At 49.6% G+C, this 20,232-nt stretch overlaps 2 protein-coding genes across 5 annotated transcripts; one reads left to right on the top strand and one right to left on the bottom strand.

Moving 5' to 3' along the window:
* Positions 1 to 15: 15 nt before the first annotated feature.
* Positions 16 to 12,925, bottom strand: LOC109434080 (adenylate kinase isoenzyme 1). The gene is made up of 5 exons (XM_074337683.2): positions 12,781 to 12,925; positions 11,288 to 11,487; positions 10,545 to 10,658; positions 1,863 to 2,057; positions 16 to 1,114 (listed from the first exon to the last, which is right to left on the bottom strand). The coding sequence occupies exons 1-5, from the start codon at positions 12,794 to 12,796 to the stop codon at positions 1,046 to 1,048; spliced, it is 594 nt and encodes a 197-aa protein (XP_074193784.1). The 5' UTR covers positions 12,797 to 12,925; the 3' UTR covers positions 16 to 1,045.
* Positions 12,926 to 13,014: 89 nt separating this feature from the next.
* Positions 13,015 to 19,194, top strand: GTF2F1 (general transcription factor IIF subunit 1). 4 transcript variants are annotated; one of them, XM_019710802.3, is made up of 13 exons: positions 13,015 to 13,231; positions 13,363 to 13,480; positions 13,558 to 13,604; positions 14,187 to 14,259; positions 15,630 to 15,823; positions 16,221 to 16,391; positions 16,954 to 17,138; positions 17,694 to 17,847; positions 17,924 to 18,102; positions 18,216 to 18,289; positions 18,376 to 18,514; positions 18,732 to 18,849; positions 18,940 to 19,194. In XM_019710802.3, the coding sequence occupies exons 2-13, from the start codon at positions 13,469 to 13,471 to the stop codon at positions 19,142 to 19,144; spliced, it is 1,551 nt and encodes a 516-aa protein (XP_019566361.1). In that variant the 5' UTR covers positions 13,015 to 13,231; positions 13,363 to 13,468; the 3' UTR covers positions 19,145 to 19,194. The 4 variants fall into 4 exon arrangements, with proteins under 4 accessions (XP_019566361.1, XP_088648443.1, XP_019566362.1 ...); XM_088792317.1 differs by having other exon boundaries at positions 13,035 to 13,480; XM_019710803.3 differs by having other exon boundaries at positions 13,042 to 13,480; positions 17,927 to 18,102.
* The last annotated feature ends 1,038 nt before the right edge of the window (positions 19,195 to 20,232 follow it).

Below are 20,232 nucleotides of genomic sequence, written 5' to 3'. Positions count from 1 at the left end.
GCTGGGTGCCGTCTCTATTTCTCTCTGTCTCTCCACCCCGTAGAGTTTTGAAGCAGATGTTTGTTCTTTATAGATGTTGTAAAAGCCTGATAACAGTGATTGGAAGTTACAAGCTTTGTGTTGTGTTTTTTCTTTGTTTTTAAGAAAACAGAATTATAAGAGAAAATAGTTTTCTGCAGGCGCGTTGTGCTTTCCTATAACTTTTTCCCCCACCTCCCATTTTTTTTGTTTTTGTTTTTGTTAAATAAAGTGCTTTTTGTCTAAAACTGCGTGCTGGCCGCAGTGTGTTTATAGAAGAACAAGACTTGGCCAAAGAGAATGGGGTACAGGCCTCCAAAGCCTGGGGTTTTGCCTTGCAGGAAAGGAGAAGCAGGCCCCCTCCCCACCTAGGATGGTCCTTGGGGGCAGGCGTTCCCATGGATGCAGCCTGCCACCGCAGCAAACCCGGGCCCTGCCTCCCGGGAGCCAGCCCAGCCTTACTACATGCCTAGCTGGGGCCTGGTTCATTAGTGAGCGCTGACGTGGAAACCGGGCCTGATAAGGAAATGGTGCCAGTCCCAGTGCTTGCTGGCAAGCGGTGGCCTCCCAAGGATGAGATGGGAGGGTGAACTGAGGGGCCACTTGAACTGTCTGGCCCAGGGACGGTCACCTTGGGGCACACTGGCAACACTTCTTTTGGATTTACATTTGAATACCAACACTTAAAAATCACGTCGCACATTCAGAATCGGTGCTTGGGCCCAGGGGCTTAAATGGCAGCACCAAGCTGGAGCCAGCAACAGGGTTGCCTCTAGGTGGGGCGCTTCACAGCTCGAGACCTTCCATGCCTCTAGGAAGCTGCCCCTGTCTAAGTGTGTTGGTCGCCCTCAGCCCACCCTGTGGCACTGGGGGCCAGGAAGGGGGGTGCTGTTGCTCTGGGGTCATGTGGTTAGCTGAGAACCTCAGGCTCCCCTCAGATGCCATACCTTGCAGGCACTGTGCCCCCTTCTGAGCCCTGTGTGGGTTTGGGGGTAAGGGAAGCATCAGCCCCCAACCCCCTCCAGTCTCACTGCAGGCTTTCGATGACAGAGCAGCACTTAGCAAAAATGTTTTCTGGAGCTTCTTCTGCCAAGATCTAGAGGGGGAACGAAAGGGTTGGTTCCCAGTCACAGTGGGGTTATTGCCGTCCACCCCAACAACTAGGGCGAAATGGGTTCACAGGCCTCCATTAATTGCTGGTAACGAATCAACAGGTAGAGTCCCAGGGCCATACAGGTGAGGGAGGAGGGAGATGGGACAAGGTCACATGTTATGGCTGGCCACTTGGCGACACAGGCTGTATAAAGATGCTGTCCCTCCAAACAGGCCATAGGAGGGGAGGAGGTGGGGGAATCGCCCACTAGCCCTCCCATCCAGTCCTTGGTCAGAGCTAGTCCACAGGCGTTGCTGTCCCTTTAGCTTCATCTCACGTTCCCACCTTCGGTCGGTGGGAGGGAACATCACCAACGTTCCCGATGTTCATAACAATGAAAAGGACAGGAATTGTGTGGGTCACTTGGAGAATGAAGTTATCCCTACTTCCTATCTTGGGAATCTATCTGGCTGCATTTGTGTTGAACTGTGGTTGGCCAGTTGTCATAATCTTATGTTTTGTAGATAGGATCTAAAATGTATTGAATTTTTCAGTTTGGGAGCCATTCTGTTTAGACCTTGAACATTGTCATAGCTGAGAGGCCACAGACTGCACCAGTACTGCCTAACAGAGGGACTGGAATTCCCCGGTGGATACGGTGGAGCAACAGAGGCCTGGAGAGACCTGGGGTCATGCTGGATCTGTTCCCCTGGGAACCAGGGCGGGTGGGTGGTGAGCAGGGAATACCTACGTTTCGGAGCAGGTTCTTTTGCTGGTAGAAGGTGAAGACAGGCTCACACAGGGTGTAGTGCGTCTCCAGGCGCTGGCGGATGGCTGGCTCACAGTCATCCGCCCGGTGCTCCACCTGGCCTCGGCGCAGCGCTCTGCGGACCATCGTCTCCATGGAGCAGTCAAACACCATAACGACGTCGGGGGCCCGGCCCACCTACGCAACCGGGAGAGAGGCTGGGTGAGGAAGAAGATGGGCTCGATGGCCCCTTGCTCCCCCAGAGATCAGGAGTCTAGGATTGTGGGCCCAACAAAGAACAATTAGGCCCCTTGGGTCCTTTTTTAGTTCCAAGTTTCTGTCTTGCGTACTTGGTTTTTGGATGAGTAAGACATGGGCAGACCTTTGTTAAGTCAAACAACACTGTCAGGAAAGAGTAAAGAGTGCCTGAATATCCTCAGCCACCCAGTTTCACCCTCCTTGGAGGCAACCAACTATTGTTTTCTTGTGTCTCCTTCTGGAGCTATTTTAGGCATATAATGTGCAAGCCAATCCAGTTCTGATACACTTTTTTCTTTTTTATACAAGTAGTGAAGACACTGATTTGCCCTTGACTTCTATTCGCTCTGTATAACTGGAGGTGACTCCATATTGGCACATGAGGTTCCTGATTCTTTTTAACCACTATGTAGTATTCTGCTGTATGGGTGTACCATAATTTTCTTAACTAGTCCTTGTTCCATAATTTACTTAACTAGTCCTTGTTAATGGGTATTTACATTGAAATATGCCTTTTAAGATAGGATTTAAGTGGTCTTCACTTGCCTGCCTCTTGCCCAGAAACTTTCACTAGGGAAGGTACCCAGCTCCCTGCTGCCCACAGCACTAGTCTGCCCTCTGACTGGCCTCACCTCAGGGACACCCTCCTGGATCACAATGGCTTTCCACTGGAAGTTCACCTCCTAGTTCCTCCAGAATTTGCTTGTAAAATAGAATCCAACAGAACATATTTAAAATTCACAACCAAGTGGGGTTCATTCCAGGAAAGCAAGGATGGTTCGATACAACTTACTGTATTAACATCTTAAGAAAAAATCATGATCATCCTCATAAACACAGAAAGGGCAGTGACAAAATCCAGCACACATTCTCGATTAAAAAAAAAGAATTGATAAAAGTATCCTCAGCCAGCATCTTAATGGAAACTTGCTTTCCCACTGAAGTCAGAAACAAGGCAAAATGGCCCCATCTTGCCACTGTGATTTGGTAAGGTATGAGAGGATTAGCTAAAGCAATGAGGTAAAGCAATTTGAGAGCTCTGAATTGGAAAGTAGATAAAACCATGTCTGTTTGCAGATGATGTGATTATATTTCTGGAAAACTCAAGAAAATCAATAGATAAACTAGTACAGACTTAAGAAAATGTGATAAAGTAATGGGATGTAACATTAACATACAGAAGTCAAATCGAACATGTATTCAAAAATCAGAAAAGAAGGCCCCCTTTAAAACAGCAACAAAATTTCAATATAACAAGCTAAACTCTTCCAAACATGTGCAAAGTCTTAAGAAAAATCTTCAAGGAAAACTTGAATAAAACATTCCTAAGTGACTCAAAGAAGACTTGGAACAAAAGGAAGATAGAAATGTTCTTGGATAGGAAGACTCAATGTTACAAAGGATCTGAGAGTTCTTAAATTAGTTTATAATTTTAATGTGATCCCTATATGATAAGATATATTTTTTCAGTTGAGTTGGGTTGCTTCTAACATTCATCTACAAAATCAAGCAGGAATGGCCGGGAGAAGCTGGGCAAAGAAAAAGCAACGGGTGTTTGGGGCGGGGGCGGAGGCACCCTACCCTACCAGATATTAAAACCTAATAAAGCCACATAATTAAAACAGCAGTGCACAAGGGGACAAACACCCCTGGAACAGAATAGAAAGTCCAGAAATAGACCTAAGTGAAAGTTGGTATATGGCTAGACTGGCATCTCAAATCAAGGGAAAAAAAGACAGACTTTTAACTAAATGATGCTGGAGCAACTGGATCGCAATTTGGAAAAAGATCAAATTGAATCCTTACCTCATTCCAAAAACTAGGATAAGTTCCAGATGGATCAGAGATACAAATGTAAGAAATAAGATCACACAAGAACTAAGTAAACCATGGAAGAATTCCCTTATAAACCTAGGATTGGAGAAAAAAAGGAAAAAAACAACAACAACCAATAACTGTAATATGATTCAAAATTCAGAAGAAATAACAAAATATTGATAAATTTGACCAAAAAAAGGTAAAATAACTTATACATGGCAAAAGAATAAAGAAAGCAAAGTCAAAAGATAATTGACAAATTGGGGGTGGGGAAATATTTGCAACATTTCATCACAAGGGGGTGGTAACCCTACTATAGAGAGAGTTCCTGGAAATCAAGAAGACCAACATTGTGTTAGGGTAAAAAAAGCAAAGGAGACAAGAGTGCATAGAAGAAATGAAACTTCAAATTTTGGAAAAGATGGTCAACCTCACTCATAGTAAGGGTGTGTAATGCCCATTTAAAACCACCGAAATACCATTTCACACCAAAGCAGGTTGACAAACATACAGAAGTTTGGCAGCAGCCTGTGTTGGTGTGGCTGGGAGGAAATGGGCACTTTTGCCTGCTGCTGGTGGCAGTGCAGAATGAGGAGTGAGGTGATATGTAGTAAAATGTTCTATGCATTTCTTTTTAATCCAGCAATGCCACTCCTAAAAACCCATCCTAAAGATACTAGCAAAAAAACAAAACGACACACAAAGATTATGTAGTGTGGAATTGTCTGTAGTGACAAAAGATTGCAAACAACTTATTGTCTACCATTAAGTTGTTCAACAACTTATTGCCCTTGGGCGATCAGGAGAATAAAAATGGCACTGCCACACAATGGAATACTAGTATATTGTAAAGTTTTTTAAAAACTGAAGACTAGTGTATATATAGAATGTTGGTTTTTGTGTGAGACAGAGGGACACACACACACAGACACAAAACCTTTGTATTTGCAAAAAGAAACACCAGAAGGACAAACCAAAAACTCGTGAGGAAGGGAGGACACAGTTTGGGGTGGGGAGTGGACAGGGATGAATGGAAACAAACTCTGGATATACCTTCTTATGTGGCTTTTAACTTTGGAATCATTCAATAATTTACAAATTCAAAATTTTTAAAAAGCAATCCCTAAATATCAAAACCCAAATGAATGAATGTATCCAATTGGGTGTCAATTTTTTCAAGCGACCCTATATTTTATAGTACATCCATAGTAAGACTCAAGAAAACCAGTGCAGCAAAGAAATCTTCAACTTCCTTCGGGAGTTTTATTCTTAGTTGTTAATATAGCTATGTTATTTGGAAACTATTTGCATTTAGTGAGATTATGCAAGTGAGTTCGTTAATGGTATTAGGAACCAATATTTTTAGGGAAAAAGAAGTAAAAACACTGATGTTAATTGTGAGCTGGAAATACCATTATCAACTTCCGATTTTTTTTTCCTTTCAAAAGTGTGTGTTTCCTAGCTCTGGCCACTGGAAAAGCCTGGAAACAATGTAGCAGTGAGTACCTCTGGCACCCAGATTGGACACACCACTAGAAAAGATCTCATTGGAGAAATATCTGGTTCCAAAACTGGGCAGGAAATGTGAAAGGTGGGGGCGAGAAGTCTTGTGTCAGAAAGCAATTTTAAAAATAACTTTTGTCCTTTTGCTGAAAAGGACACAAGTGACAGTGTGAAAGGGCTCCAGTTGCCCAAAGATGTGACAGCTTGAGCACCACCAACAAAAAAAGACAGCAGTTGACTGACACACATTAAACATATGAAGAAGACCCATGAGTTCATCATGATGAGAGAGAGAACAAAACAAAGGAAAACAAAATAATGAACCTCATTGCCACCATTGGAGGTAAGTAGGACACCAACTCTTTGGTACGAAAATTGGCCATTAAAGGGAAAGGGAAGCATTTATACCCCCTGTATGGTAGGAACTGTATTTCAGGATAACCAAATGGCCCTCGTTGAGGAAGGACATTTCTTCCTTAGGGAAGAATTCCAGCTAATCAACGTGGGGAAAGTGACCAGAAAAGATAGTTACCACGAGATAAGAAATTGATGGGAGTATATAGCTGACACTGTGGACTGTTTAGGGTGCCACAACAAAACAGCACAGGCTGGTTAGTGACTCCACAGAAATTCTGTTTTCTCCCAGTCCTGCAGACTGGAGGCCAAAACCAAGGTTCCTCCTGAGGCCGCTGTCCTTGGCCTGTAGATGCCGTCTTCTCCCTGTGTCCTCACATCGTCTTCCCTCTGTGCATGTCTCTGTCCTAATCTCTTATAAGGACACCAGTCAGATTACATTAGCGACCATCTTAATAAACCCTTTTAACTTAGTCACCTCTTTAAAGACCCTATCTCCCAATAGTCACATTCTGCGGTCATGGGGGTTAGGACCTCAACATATGAAATTGGGGGGACAAAATTCTGCCCCTAACAGGCCCCCTGCTAAAAGTGTGGCAACCAGGCCTGTAGGAGCCTCCAGAAATAATACAGTACAAACAACGTTCAAATTCAATGCTCTACACCGAACTTGCAACTGATTCAGGTAGTACCAAGCAGGGGAAGAAGCCGACCACTGAGGAATAGAGACGATCACAACCCTGCCAGCATCAGCCCTGGACAGAAAAAGAGCTCTGCAAGCACAACGCAGCCTCTGTTTTTCGCACTTTCTCAAGCCTGCCCCCTGGGTCCCGGTGAACACTCAGGGGCCTGACTCATCTGAACACACGCGGACACCTTTAAACAAGAAACCAGCCGTGGCAGAGAGACAGCTGAGCATCGCACGCCACCCAAGGGAAGTGCGCATGCACGCTTATGACGTGCGCTGGCAAAACCAATCTGACTCCTGAACCAGACTCCAGACACACTACCAACTTCCAGAAAAAATAGAGGAGAGAGGAACATGGTCAAAACAAAACGAACTTTGCAGTCAGCAAAACCCACACTATGAGATATTAGAACCAGAGACTCGACTTCTTCAATAAAATTGCAAGAAATCAAAAGCAACAGAGATGGCAGGAGCACCTATAGATGAAAAGGGACCTCAGAGACACAGCAATCATTGCAGTGGGTCAACTTTACTTAAATCCTGATTAAAACAAGATGCGAAAACAAAAAGCTTTTGAGACGTTCACGGAAATGTGAATATTGATCAGGTATCTGATGACATTAAGGTGGGATAACAGCCGTGTTGCGATTTTACAAAAGTCTTCATCGTTTAGAAAATATAAACTGAGATATTTATGAATTTAAAAATGCACAAAACGTATCGAACCTGAATCTAAGTACACCTGTTGTTACCTTTCAGTGTGCAGGGCAAACGAGGGATGGAAGGAGACAAGTTAAACAGTGCCATAAAGAAGGAAGCACAGGGACAAATCCAAACATGAGACATTGTGCAGGACCACTAACTGCCCCAGATTTTCAGCGGGTCAAGGGCAGCCAGCAGGGAGGACGGCCTGCCCTGGATTAGGGGAGACCTAGCAAGTGTGGACCTGGTTTTACTCCTAAATCTAACCAGCTGGAAATCAAAGTGACATTTTTCAGACATTGAGGAAATTCGAATATGGACTGGGCATCAAATGGTCCCAAGGGATTCACATTAATTGTCTTGGCATCGCTTGGGTGAGGAAGTGCCCATAACGGGATCTGGGATATGCTTCAAAATGCATAAATCGGCAATCATGACCAAGGGTGGCTTTGGGGCGGCCAGCTACCCTGTTTCCCCGAAAATAAGACCTAGCCGGACAATCAGCGCTAATGCATCTTTTGGAGCAAAAGTTAATATAAGACCCGGTATTATATTATATTATTATATAAGACAGGGTCTAATATTATAATAAAATAAGACAGGGTCTTATATTAATTTTTGCTCCAAAAGATGCATTAGAGCTGATTGTCCGGCTAGGTCTTATTTTCGGGGAAACACAGTAGCTCAGTTGGTTAGAGCATGATGCTCTTAACAAGATTGCTGGTTCAATCCCCACATGGGCCACTGTGAGCTGCACCCTCCACAACTGATTGAAACAACTACTTGACTTGGAGCTGATAGGTCCTGGGAAAACACACTTAAAATAAATAAAAGTTTTTTGTTTTTTTTTTAAAAAGCAAGGGTGGCCAAACCTCCATAATGATCTTGGTACGTGGGGTTATTAGATCATTCCGATTCTGTGTGTTTGAAATCTGGCATCACAAAAATACCAAAGATTTCCTTGCTGGCTTTTCCACTTAAGGGAGCATGAGTACCCACAAATGCCACAAACCCTTCTCTCTCCTGGTGAGGACAGCGGCTGTGACGTGGGTGCCTCTCCCCCAAGCTTCTGAGTTTGCCTGAGGCTGTGCGGGATAAACGTTCATTCGTGGTTCACTGCCAACCTTGTTATTTTAACTTTGAATTCCATAAACTTCCTTTTTCTACTTAACTTTTTTGTTTTAAGGCAATGATAGCACTGAGGCAAAAGGAGAGTGAATGTTACTTGCTGTGGAAGTAACTGTAAAACAAATACATACGAATACTAATAGCCTGGTTTTGATATGGAATGATGGTCAAATAAGATGGCGCCTTGGGGGCAGCTGGGTGAAGGATACAACAGGACCTTTGTACCATTCTGGCAACGTCCTGTAAGGCTAAAACAGTTTTAAAAATAATAAATGTTCTTCCGTGAGCCCCCTAAAATCATTTTTTGCAGGTGACACTGTGGGAGAAATATCGGCCCAGATAAGTGGGCCTCCTAACCCTGGGCGTTCATTTTAGTTCAACCTGATTACAATGATCAGAGCTCCACAGGCTTTGCCTGGCTCTGCCCACTGCCCCTTGAGCAGATGGCTTCCTGGCGGGCTTCCTGTGTATTCATTTGACATATGCTGCCCACCAAGGGCAGGCCAGAGTCTGAACAAACAGTCCTGCCCTCACTACCTATATTGTGTGACCCGAGGCAAGTTCCCCAATCCCTCTGTGAGAAAGCAGGATGCCAACAGTGCGAGAACCGTTCTTCTAGAATGTCTGGAAGATCACAGTCAACCTATGCAGAGTGTGGAGAACAGTGCTGGGCTCAGTAAGAAGCTCAGGATGAGTTCATGTTGCCGTTACCATGGGCACATGCAGGCCCTGTGTTGCCAAGTCAGGCAATTTAAATTTTTTTTTTTTTATTAGGGAATATTGGGGAGCAGTGTTTCTCCAGGGCCCATCAGCTCCAAGTCGCGGTCCCTCAATGTAGTCTTTGTCTTTCAATCTAGTTGTGGAGGGCACAGCTCGGCTCCAAGTCCAGTCCCCATTTTCAGTCTTTAGTTACAGGGGGTGAAGCCCACCATCCCATGTGGGAATTGAACAGGCAACACTGTTGTTAAGAGCTCACGCTCTAACCAACTGAGCCATCCGGCCGCCCCAGGCAATTATCAAGAAAAGCTGGGAGTTTTGTTGTGGCATCTCCCGAGTTTTGAAAGTGGGCCACTCATTTAAAATAAAAAAAGGGACAAACATTTTAGAGAAAAAACTGAACACATCGGTGGATCAAATAGGGCCCGAGGGCTGGGAGTTTGTAGCCTCCGTTCTGAGACTGTGGCCATTTGTGGAGTCCATTCAGCCAGCATTTATGACTGGGCGCTTACTTTAGGGCAGGCACTGGCCCAGGGCTGGCGAGGTCAGAGGAGTCCATTAGCCCAGCCTTTGCCCTCAGAGCTCCCAGGCCGGGAGAGGGAGCCCATCACTTACCCTTTAACTTCATCACAATGAGCCCCACAGAAATGCTTCAATGGAAGTGCAAACAAAGGGCAGGGCCCCACCCAACAGGAGACAGCTGTCCCAGGCTGGGTGACCTTTGTTTGATTCTCACCTGGACTTCTTTGCTAGATTCTTCTTCTGGAATCTAGCAAGTTCCAGAAAAGCCTGGAGGCCTACAGCCTGCCTCAGTTTCTCTTTTCCTGCTCAGCCATTTCCAAATGCTCCAGTCCTTGCTGTTCAGGTGCCCGGATGCGCCTTTTCATAACGTCAGCGTGGCTGACGTGTAAAAATAACCTGAAGAAATTCATTCCAACTTGTCCAGCACCAGCTGGCTCCTCCCTCATCTCTCAGCTAGCTCTCCAATATCCCCCTTTCAAGGGGCCATCGAAGTAGTGTCCCTCCAGGGTGTCATTCTGTCTTCTGTTCTTCACTGCACTTACCACTAGGAGAAATTTCTGTTTAGTTTTAAACATGATGTATCTCTCTGTTTCTTGGCATCCTAAGAGCAAAGCCCAAGCCTATCTCACAAATGCCCGAGTTCAGAGTCTGTCTTCAAGGACTCTTTGGGGAATAAATAGATGGACGAAGAATTATATTCCATTTTTATGGCCCAGAGATGCTGCTAAACATCCGTGCTACTCAGTGGGCAGGAACTGTGCAGGGAGCTACTAAAATGACTTTGTCTTTGCCCTCAGAGAACTCTCTAGCTCTTCACCTGGGTTCTAGAAGCTTCCAACAACCTGACTCTTCCTTGATAATACAAAACTCCATTTCCCTCTGTTCATCTCCTCTCCCCTGAGTCTCACCCCTTCTGATCTCCATCGCAGGTAGGGAGGGAGGAACGGCTTCACACCTTACACCCTAACACCCTCACACACTTTTGGGTCACTCACAATGCGCTCGAACTCCTTAGCTTGAATCAGCTCCCGAGGGAAGCCGTCGATGAGGAAGCCTCGGCTCTCTGGGCAGGACAGCATGTTGTCATTGATCATATCTAGGATGATACCCTGGAAGGAAAGGGGTGATGGGTCATTGTCCATAGGCCCTCACCTATGAGGTCACCTTGGCAAGTTGTCTTTCTCAGTCTGGACCGCTGATGAATTTGGGAAACACCTGCTCCACCAACCACCCAAGATTCCGAGTCTGCCCAATGCCCTGGGGCCTCCACAAGCACTTCGAAGAAGTAGGTACAGCGACTGTCTACTGGGCAGGCATCTACTGTGTGCCAGGCTGGCTGGGGCTCATTTGCTCATCACAGCCACCTTACAGGTAGGTACTGGAGTGACCTTGATTCTGTGGGTGAGGAAATAGGTACAGAAGGAGCCAATGATATATGTGCCCAGGGTCACAAAGGGAATAAATACTAGCTAATTTTATTGAGTGCTTCAGAAGTACCAGGAACTCTGCCAAGTGTTTTATAGGAATGATGTCATCCAAAGCTCACCACAGACTCTTGCTGTGGGCCTAGCTGCTCTCCCATTTTACAGATGGGGACACAGAGGCTCAGGACAGCCAAACAGTGGCAAGGAGGGGAGCCACAGCCTTCCAGGCCCATCAGCTTCCATGGGGCCTTTCTGGGAAGTTCGTCCCCACGTAGCCTCTTCTTCCGTCCGCCCCTGCACCTATGAGCTCTCACCGTGGGCACCAGGAGTCCCTGTAGCATGATTTCACGAATCTTCTGGCCCCGCCGGGTACCACGTTGGGCCTCCTGCCGCAGCAGCTGGCCCAGCCCCACATGGCAGAAGCCATACTTTGTTGCCATGTTCCTGCACTGCGTGCCTTTGCCACAGCCTGGCCCGCCCATCACAAAGATGATCAGGGGGGACTTGAGCATGTCTGCGGTGACCAAGGAAGAAAGAGGGAGAGGGGTTGGTGCCGGTAGGGGTCAGTGGGCACTGATGCGATTGTGTCCACAGCTTAGTGCATGTCCTGGACACAGGCCTGCTGGCATACCCACTTTTGCCTTAGGGTGGCATCTGAGGGTGTGTCCTGGCCCATTGGTGTATCCAGGCATGGCATGCATTAGTGCTGCTGTAGGTTCTGTGGGTGATATAAACCTGAGCAGGCTAGGCCCTTTGTACACAGCATCTCCTGGAAGTGTCACAATGACTCTAACAACCCAATTTACAGTTCAAGAAACTGAGGCTCAGACAGGGGCAGGTCCATCCCCCAGACTAATCTCATACCACCCTTCCCTTCCTTCACTCCGGTCCAGCCTCCAGTGGTGGCCTGGACTTTTTGTCCCTTAAACTTGCCAAGCTCAGTCCCCCCTCAACTTTTCTCTCCTTCTAGGAAATCCCTGCCCCAGTGCCTTCAGGTTGCAGCTCACCCATCATCATTCCCTGTGTCAGAACCCAATTTCCTTCACAGCAAAGGCCACGATCAGTAATGACTTTGTGTACTTTTTCTTGTCTCCCTGCCAGACTGTACTCCATGAGGGCAAGGACTATTTCTGTCTCACTTGTGCCTATATTTCTAGTAATTTAGTTCCTGACATATAGTAGAGGGTGAGGACTGAGTGTCCACGGCTACTGGATATGTCTATGGGGTGCTGTAGTTTATGGTGGAATTTTGGTGTCTTGCTTCCCTCCGCCTTTGCTTAGCCAACTTGTATGCATCCTGCTGGGCCCAGCTTAAATTTCCCCTCTTCCTTGAGCCCTTAGAGCCAGCTGTGCTTTTCCTGTAGTATTTCCTGGATTGTAGACACCGTTTTCTGAGACACTCTCCTGCACTATACTGTAATCTCCAAGGGGACAGGGAGCTGGTTTGGCACAGTCACCATGGAGTGCCCAGAATCCAGCACAGCGAGCGCTCAAGTCGATTAATCAATGGCTAATCTGTGAGCATGCCCAGTTGTATTACTACTATTGGGGGCCACACCTGGACAAGTGGGATGGGGTACTTGGACCTTCCTCTTGCCCTCTACAGCCTCTTTCCCTTTCCCCCAGTAAGCCAGCCATCCCGCGATATTACCCTTCTCCTTGGGCCTCAGGGGCCTGCCCATTTTGGGCAGCTTGGACTTGAACAGACCCATCCTGCCAACGGCCCGTGGGGTGGTCGCGCCCTATCCCCGCTCAGGCCCTGATCCCTCCTGGCTCGGCTCAACGTCACAAGGGCACCTGTCCCAACCATTTAGCAAGATCATGGGGTGTCCGCGGAGCAGGGGGAGCAAATGAACCCCAAAAAGGTTCAGATGGAGTCGCGGCGTCTCGACGCGTCAGAGAGGGCCTCGGTTGCTATGGTGACGCGGCCTCCTAGGACTCACTTCCGGAGTGGAGCAGCGCAAGCGCAAAGCGCCGACAGCCAGCGAGGGTGGATAGGTTTTCTCCCCTCCCAGTATGCCCCGCTGCCCTCGCGTGACGATCTCGCGGGGAGGGCGTGCCCATATGTCATGATTAGATTAGCCGTACTATATAAAGCGGTTCTCTGGTGTGCAGGCGCTGGGGGGCACTTAAATCAGACGCGGACTGCCTCGCCGCTCTGAAAGGGACCGGGAAACTAGGTGACAGCGCGTTGAAGGGCCCGGGGCACAGGGGAAGTTGCCGTCGTGACGCGGCCTGCGGGAGAGTTTCGCTTTCAGGTTAGTCGGCGGCGCAGGCGCAGACGTGTTAGCAGCGGCCACTGAGGCGGAAAGCTGCCTGAGCGCCGCTTTCGGGTAGCTTTTCCCTGGATCGGTGGCACCACTGACTTGGGGTCCTCGATCCTGGCCAGTGACCCGACACCACGAGGGCAACTTCCCCCGGACAGAGGGTCGCGGATCCTAGGAGAGACGAAAAGGACCCGGATCGGATCAGACCCTAACCGCTGACCCTTGCCCATGGCGGCCTTCGTAAGTATGAGGCGGGTTTCAGGAGACCCGGCGGCGGCTTCTGCAGCCCCTCGGCATCTCGCTTTCTCTGTCCGCAGGGCCCCGGCAGCCATAATATCACTGAGTATGTCGTTCGAGTTCCCAAGTAAGTCCCAAATCCCACCTCCCACCCCCCTACCCCCCAAAAAAGGGATTAAAACCTTCCCAGCCTCTAGGCGTTCTCGGCGCTGCTGGTGAGTCCACCTCCTGAGTGGCAGTGACCTGAGGGCGGGGCTGGGTTTGAGCTGAGGCCTATCCATGGCATCATTGTTTTTTGAACAGAATGCTGGAAGGAATGAATGAATTCTTAGTGCGTTAATATGCAGTAGGATGCAGCCCCTGGCCTAGTATTTCCTCTGCCAGGAATACGTTTTCCCCAGCTGACAATGCTGCTGGATTCTTGTTGATCCCAAAAATCCAGTTCCAGTATTTTCCTCCGCCAGGAAGCATTCCCTGCTTGCCCTCCCTTCTCTCCAGGGCTGAGTTCCAAATTATCCCCACATCTTGGGTTCCCTTAAATCATTGTCCCTTCTTCTACATGGGATTGGGAGTATGGCTCTGGCTCCGCTGACTGACTGGGAACCTCTGGGGTGTATTAAAGGCTCCCATCATTGCCTGGCACTAAGGGCTGAACTGGGGAGTTTGTTGGATTGATTGACTGAGCACTGCTTCTTTTTGCCCATTCCAGAAATACAACCAAAAAATACAACATCATGGCCTTCAATGCAGCCGATAAAGTCAACTTCGCTACTTGGAATCAAGTAAGTGCCTGTTCCAAAAGGGGTTAGAATTTGATCCTGGACTCCGTGGTTATAATCGTTGCTTAGTTGTAATAGTATCTAAGGCTTAGTTTTCTCAGCACTCCCCCAGTGCAGATAAATGATGAATAGGGCCCCGGCTGAGCTGCTGGGCATCCCTTTGAATAAGATTTGTTAGGCCCTGCAGGAGGCCTTCTGAAAGGAGAATATTTAGGGGTTGTGCCCACTGATGGGCATTTTGGACCTAGATTTATCTGGGCAAGGGAGGGGGAGACAACCTGTAGTTGAGCTCAGAGCCCCCATTGTCAGAGGCTCTGGAAAGGGCTTTGGAAGCTGTCTCAGTCCATTGGGGCCTCTCTGACAGAACACCATAGACTGGGTGGCTTATAAATAATAATAGACATTTATTACTCACAGTTCTGGAGACTGGAAGTCCAAGATCAAGGCCCCAGCATATTCGGTGTCTGGTGAGCCCCACTTTCTGGTTGATAGACAGCAGTCTTCTCGCTCACTGTCCTCTCAGAAGGGGCAAGAGAACTCTGGGGTCTTTTTTTTTTTTTTTTAAGGACACTCATCTAATTCACCAGGTCTCCACCCTCATGACCTAGTCACCTCCCAAAGGCCCCACCTTCAGATACCATCCCACTCGAGAGTTAGGTTTCAACATATGCATTTTGTGGCGGAGACACAAACATTCAGTCTGCAGCAAAAACCACTAAGGGTTTTAAACAGGGTGTTGTAAAGTGATCTCTGTGGGGTTGAGGCAGATGAAGCAGGGTTGAGGCGACAGCTCTGGTCATGGTGAGCAATGATGGTCTTGAGGCAAACAAGATGAGAAGTGATTGAATGATGGTGTGTTTTGGAAGTGGAGCCAACAGGGTTTGTTGATGGATTGGATATGGAGGGGTGAGGGCCAGGGCAGAATTACGTGCATTTCAAAATAATTTCTACTGCTAAATTGCCCAGAGATCGAAATTTAGAAAACCTCAGCCTTTAATGGCATCTGAATTCACGGGGCGGTCCAGAATCGAATGCAGAGAGAGAAGAGGGCCAGTTCCAAGCAGGTTGTTTTTCCTGACCACCACAATGGTCTTACTGGTTGTTGTTTTTTTAACTTATTTGGAAATAATTTCAAACTCTCAAAAGCTGCAAAAATAGACGTAGTATAAGGAAGGCTTGCCTGAATCCCTTCACTCACATTCACTGAGTGCCAACTTTCTACCCTTGTTTGCCAAGCAGGAAGTTGGCTTGGAGTGTCTGCAGCTCAGTCTGGGGGGAGTATAGGGTGTTCTTGGGGGTGCGGACACATCTCAAGCAAAGGCAGACACCCTGATAAGAGGTTTTGCTTCCTGCTCCCTGCCCTGTCCCACTAGGCCCGGCTGGAGCGTGACCTGAGCAACAAGAAGATTTACCAAGAGGAGGAGATGCCTGAGTCAGGCGCGGGCAGCGAGTTCAATCGCAAGCTGCGGGAGGAGGCTCGGAGGAAGAAATATGGCATCATCCTCAAGGAGTTCCGGCCGGAGGACCAGCCCTGGCTGCTCCGTGTCAATGGCAAATCAGGGAGGAAGTAAGTGGTGATGGCGGCAGGTGCCTGCCCTCTGCTGGGGGCTCTCTGTGAACTTCTGTGTCCCATATGCACAGCTGGGGTGACAGCATGTCCTCTCACGTGGGGTTTTATTTTTGAAGATGAACTGACTTGGTGCTGGTGCAGGAGCTCTAAGGGCCAGGATGCAGGAAGCCCGGCACCTGCCTTGGTCCTTATAGGCAGAGTAGGGACACTCTGTAAAATCGTCTGAACTTTTGCGGGGGAAGAGTATGAGGGTGGAGGACAGGAGGTTGCCATGGTTCAGTCCTTCCAGCCTCTGATTTTGCTTGGAGAACTGAGGTGGCTCTGTAGAGGGGGAAATGGGTGGGCCGGGGCTGGTCCCTCTGGCCAGGCCGTGACCATGTATGTCCCTCTGCAGGTTCAAGGGCATAAAGAAGGGAGGCGTAACAGAGAACACGTCCTACTACATCTTCACTCAGTGCCCTGACGGGGCCTTTGAGGCTTTCCCCGTGCACAACTGGTACAACTTCACGCCGCTGGCCCGGCACCGCACGCTCACCGCTGAGGAGGCCGAGGAGGAGTGGGAGAGGTGGGTGAGCCTGGGCAGGGCTGGGACAGAGGCAGGATGCAGAAACGTCATTCCCAGCTTCACCAGCAGGGGCCCACAATGACTGTAAATGGGGTCCATCACCATAGCTGTGTGCCTGGCTGGGAGCTGGGGACTCCATGGCGACCAAGTCAGACCCCAGCATCCCTCAGGGAGCTCCCAGTCCAGTGAGGACATCAAACCATCAGGACACAGGGTCCTGTGAGAGCTAAGGAGGTGGTGGCTGGGCTGAGCCCTGGAGCACAAATTGGCAGAGCAGGGCAGGGTGTCCCTGGGTGCCTTGTGTTCTCCCAGGCTGGTGTCTATTGCCTGAGATTGGTCTTGAGCCCGAGAAGTGCTGGGATGCCACCACCACCCCCAGACCGTTTCCTGGAGGGTCCTGGGGCAGAGGGAACTGAAGGGCCAGCTCTCCCTGTGTGATGTTAGGATGTGAGTCCCCTGGAGTCAGATCATCCCTCACGTCACCTTGGTCATGTCTGTGGGTCCCCTCTGGGGATACCCAGTGAGGTATCAGATCTCACTGTACCCCCACCCCTGCCCACAGGAGGAACAAGGTCCTGAACCACTTCAGCATCATGCAGCAGCGACGCCTCAAGGACCAGGACCAGGACGAGGAGGATGAGGAGAAGGAGAAGCGTGGCCGCAAAAAGCCCAGTGAGCTGCGCATCCACGACCTGGAGGATGACCTGGAGATGTCCTCTGATGACAGCGAGGCGAGCGGCGAGGAGGGTGAGCTGGGTGGAGCCCCCTGGTGGCTGGGGTGGTCAGGACAGCCACCTGAGTTCTACCTGGGGCTTAATTTATAAAGGTGGCCCAGTACAGCATGGAGAGGTTAAGGCCATTGAAAGAAAAGTTGAGTCACCATCCTCTGGGAAATGATAGGCAGGCACAGCACACCACAGGGCCACTTGGGTGAGGCACCAGAGTTGGCAGGAGGCAGAAAGGAGTGATGGGAAGGACTCGGCCACAGCCTTTATCGGGGCTTCTGAGGGAAAGACAAGGCAGGGCAGGATGAACACTTAGGATTGGCCAGTTGGAATAATTCCAATGGGCTCTGGGTTCCAGGGGTGATTTAGGGCAGGGAATCCCTGAGTGTGTGATTAGAGAAAGGGGCTGGCTGGAGGTATAGACCTGGGATTGGTTGGTTTGCGTATAAGAGATGCGCTCTCAGCAAGCTCTTTCCTTTCTCTAAGAAGTGGCTACTTCTGGGCATCTCTCCCCCATTGGCGAGGTCCCCACAATGTCCCAACATGATGAGTGCTTAGCCCTCCTCCACTTCCCCAGGTGCCAAAGCCCCCAAGGCCAAGAAGAAGGCGCCGATGACCAAGGCGGGCCGGAAGAAGAAGAAGAAGAAGGGTTCGGACGATGAGGCCTTTGAGGACAGTGACGATGGGGACTTTGAGGGCCAGGAGGTGGACTACATGTCTGATGGGTCCAGGTGAGGCAGGTGGGAGGTGGCTGTGAGAGCCCGGGCCAGCCTGACGGATGCATTCACCTTCTGCCGGCTCTTACAGCAGTTCTGAGGACGAGCTGGAGGGCAAGCCCAAGGTCATCCAGCAGGAGGAGGGACCCAAGGGTGTGGATGAGCAGAGTGAGAGCAGTGAGAGCGAGGAGGAGAAGCCGCCTGAGGAGGAGAAAGAGGAGGAGGAGGAGAAGAAGGCACCTACGCCACAGGAGAAGAAGCGGAGGAGAGGTGGGCTCAGCAATTGGTCCCTGCCCCCTGCCTCTCGGACCCCTTCTCTGAGACAGAGCTAAGGGTGGGCGCAGGGGTTTCTGGGCCTGACACCCCTCCTCTGGTCTTTACAGACAGCAGTGACGAGTCAGACAGCTCGGAGGAGAGTGACATCGACAGCGAGGCCTCCTCGGCCCTCTTCATGGCAGTAAGGCCCAGCCCTGGGGTGGGGGTGGGGTGGGGTGGACTTGGTGCCTGTTTTCCAGTTCACGTCCCCAATCCCAAAATTCATAGAAAAAGAAGACGCCCCCCAAGAGGGAGCGGAAGCCATCAGGGGGCAGCTCTAGGGGCAACAGCCGGCCAGGCACACCCAGCACAGATGGTGGCAACACTTCCTCCACCCTGCGGGCGGCTGCCAGCAAGCTGGAGCAGGGTGAGTGGCCTTCCAGCCCCAACCCACCTACTGTGACCTCTTGACCTCTGTCCTCGTTCTCCCCACTGAGCAGCAGGATCTGAGCCCAGATCTAGGGCAGACGCCTGTCTACCCCTGAGCCTCGTGGGCACATAGTCCTGGCACTACCTCGCCTGGCGTTTTCCCCACGGGTCCAGCCTCCCAGTTCTAATACTCAGCTCTTCCTCTGCTCACACAGGGAAGCGGACCAATGAGACCACAACAGCCAAGCGGTTACGCCTTGACACAGGGCCCCAGAGCCTGTCTGGGAAGTCGACTCCTCAGCCCCAGTCCGGGAAGTCAACTCCCAGCAGCGGGTAAGTTGGCTGAGGATGGCAGGGGCAGGGCGGGGGCTGCAGGGAGGGGGTGCTTTCCACTCACTTCCCCCCTTTCCACTGGCTCCTCAGCGATGTGCAGGTGACCGAGGACGCCGTGCGCCGCTACCTGACGCGGAAGCCCATGACCACCAAGGACCTGCTGAAAAAGTTCCAGACCAAGAAGACGGGGCTGAGCAGTGAGCAGACGGTGAACGTGCTGGCGCAGATCCTCAAGCGCCTCAACCCCGAGCGCAAGATGATCAACGACAAGATGCACTTCTCCCTCAAGGAGTGAGGGGCTGGCTCCTCCCCGTCTGCCCAGTAAATAAACTCTAGTCTCCAGAACTTCAGGGGCTCTTTTTTTTTCTTGAAAAATTTTATTTGATAGGGGAATATTGGGGAACAGTGTGTTTCTCCAGGGCCCATCAGCTCCAAGTCATTGTCCTTCAAGCTAGTTGTGGAGGGCGCAGCTCAGCTCCAAGTCCCGTTGCCATGGTTTTCAATCTTTAGTTGCAGGGGGTGCAGCCCACCATCCCATGCGGGAATTGAACCGGCAACCTTGTTAAGAGCTCGCACTCTAACCAACTGAGCCATCCGGCTGCCCCACTTCAGGGGCTCTTGAATTCCACACACTCACTGTCGTGGGTCCCACTCCCCATCTGTCACCTGCTTCCTGATTCCCAGGACCTGGCATTGATAAGTCTGGAAAAACCTCAATTTACTTCGCCCATTGTCTCCGGCACCTCCTTCCGGAACTTTTAGGTGCCTCTTAGAACCTATTTCAAATTCTGGGTAATTTATTCAGGTCTGCCTTCCACTTTACCACAGTTCTCTCTTTAGCTGTGGCTTACCCACCACTAACCCATTAAGTACTTAGTTCCTTTTTCAGATCAGCTGGTCTGTTTTGAGTGTTTTGCCCCTAATGTTTTTGATTCCTTCTTTCATATTTTTATTTTATGCATCCTTGTCTTATAGTCTCTGTCAGACAGGTCAGTACCTGAAGCTCATGGCCATCCTGTTCTATCTTCTGACTGTGATCAACTCTTGTGTTTTGTAATCTCAAAAGAGGGGCTGGTGACCAGCTTAGAGCTCTATCTGTGGGACTCCTGAGTGGTCTACTTTGCAGGGAAGTCCTTCCAGATGGTTTTTGCCTTTGCTCCTGCCAGGAGTCCCAGCCTGAGCCCATGTCATGCTGGAGACCCTGCTCGCTGCGCCATTTGTCGTGCGGGGCGGCCTTGGGGGTCTCTGCTCCCGCTCCCCATACAAGAACGCAGGATATGGTGAGGCCAAAAAGGAACACCCACGGAGCCATAGGTAGGGGAGTCATATCACTATATTCTCTCTGGCGGCACTATACTCTCACTGGAGGCTGGATCCACACTG

Source organism: Rhinolophus sinicus, chromosome 15 (genome assembly GCF_057876585.1).
Source record: "Rhinolophus sinicus isolate RSI-liver-muscle chromosome 15, RSI-T2T, whole genome shotgun sequence".
Classification (NCBI taxonomy): Eukaryota; Metazoa; Chordata; class Mammalia; order Chiroptera; family Rhinolophidae; genus Rhinolophus; species Rhinolophus sinicus.
Note: the sequence above shows the minus strand (reverse complement) of the source record. Positions and strands in the feature narration are given on the sequence as shown.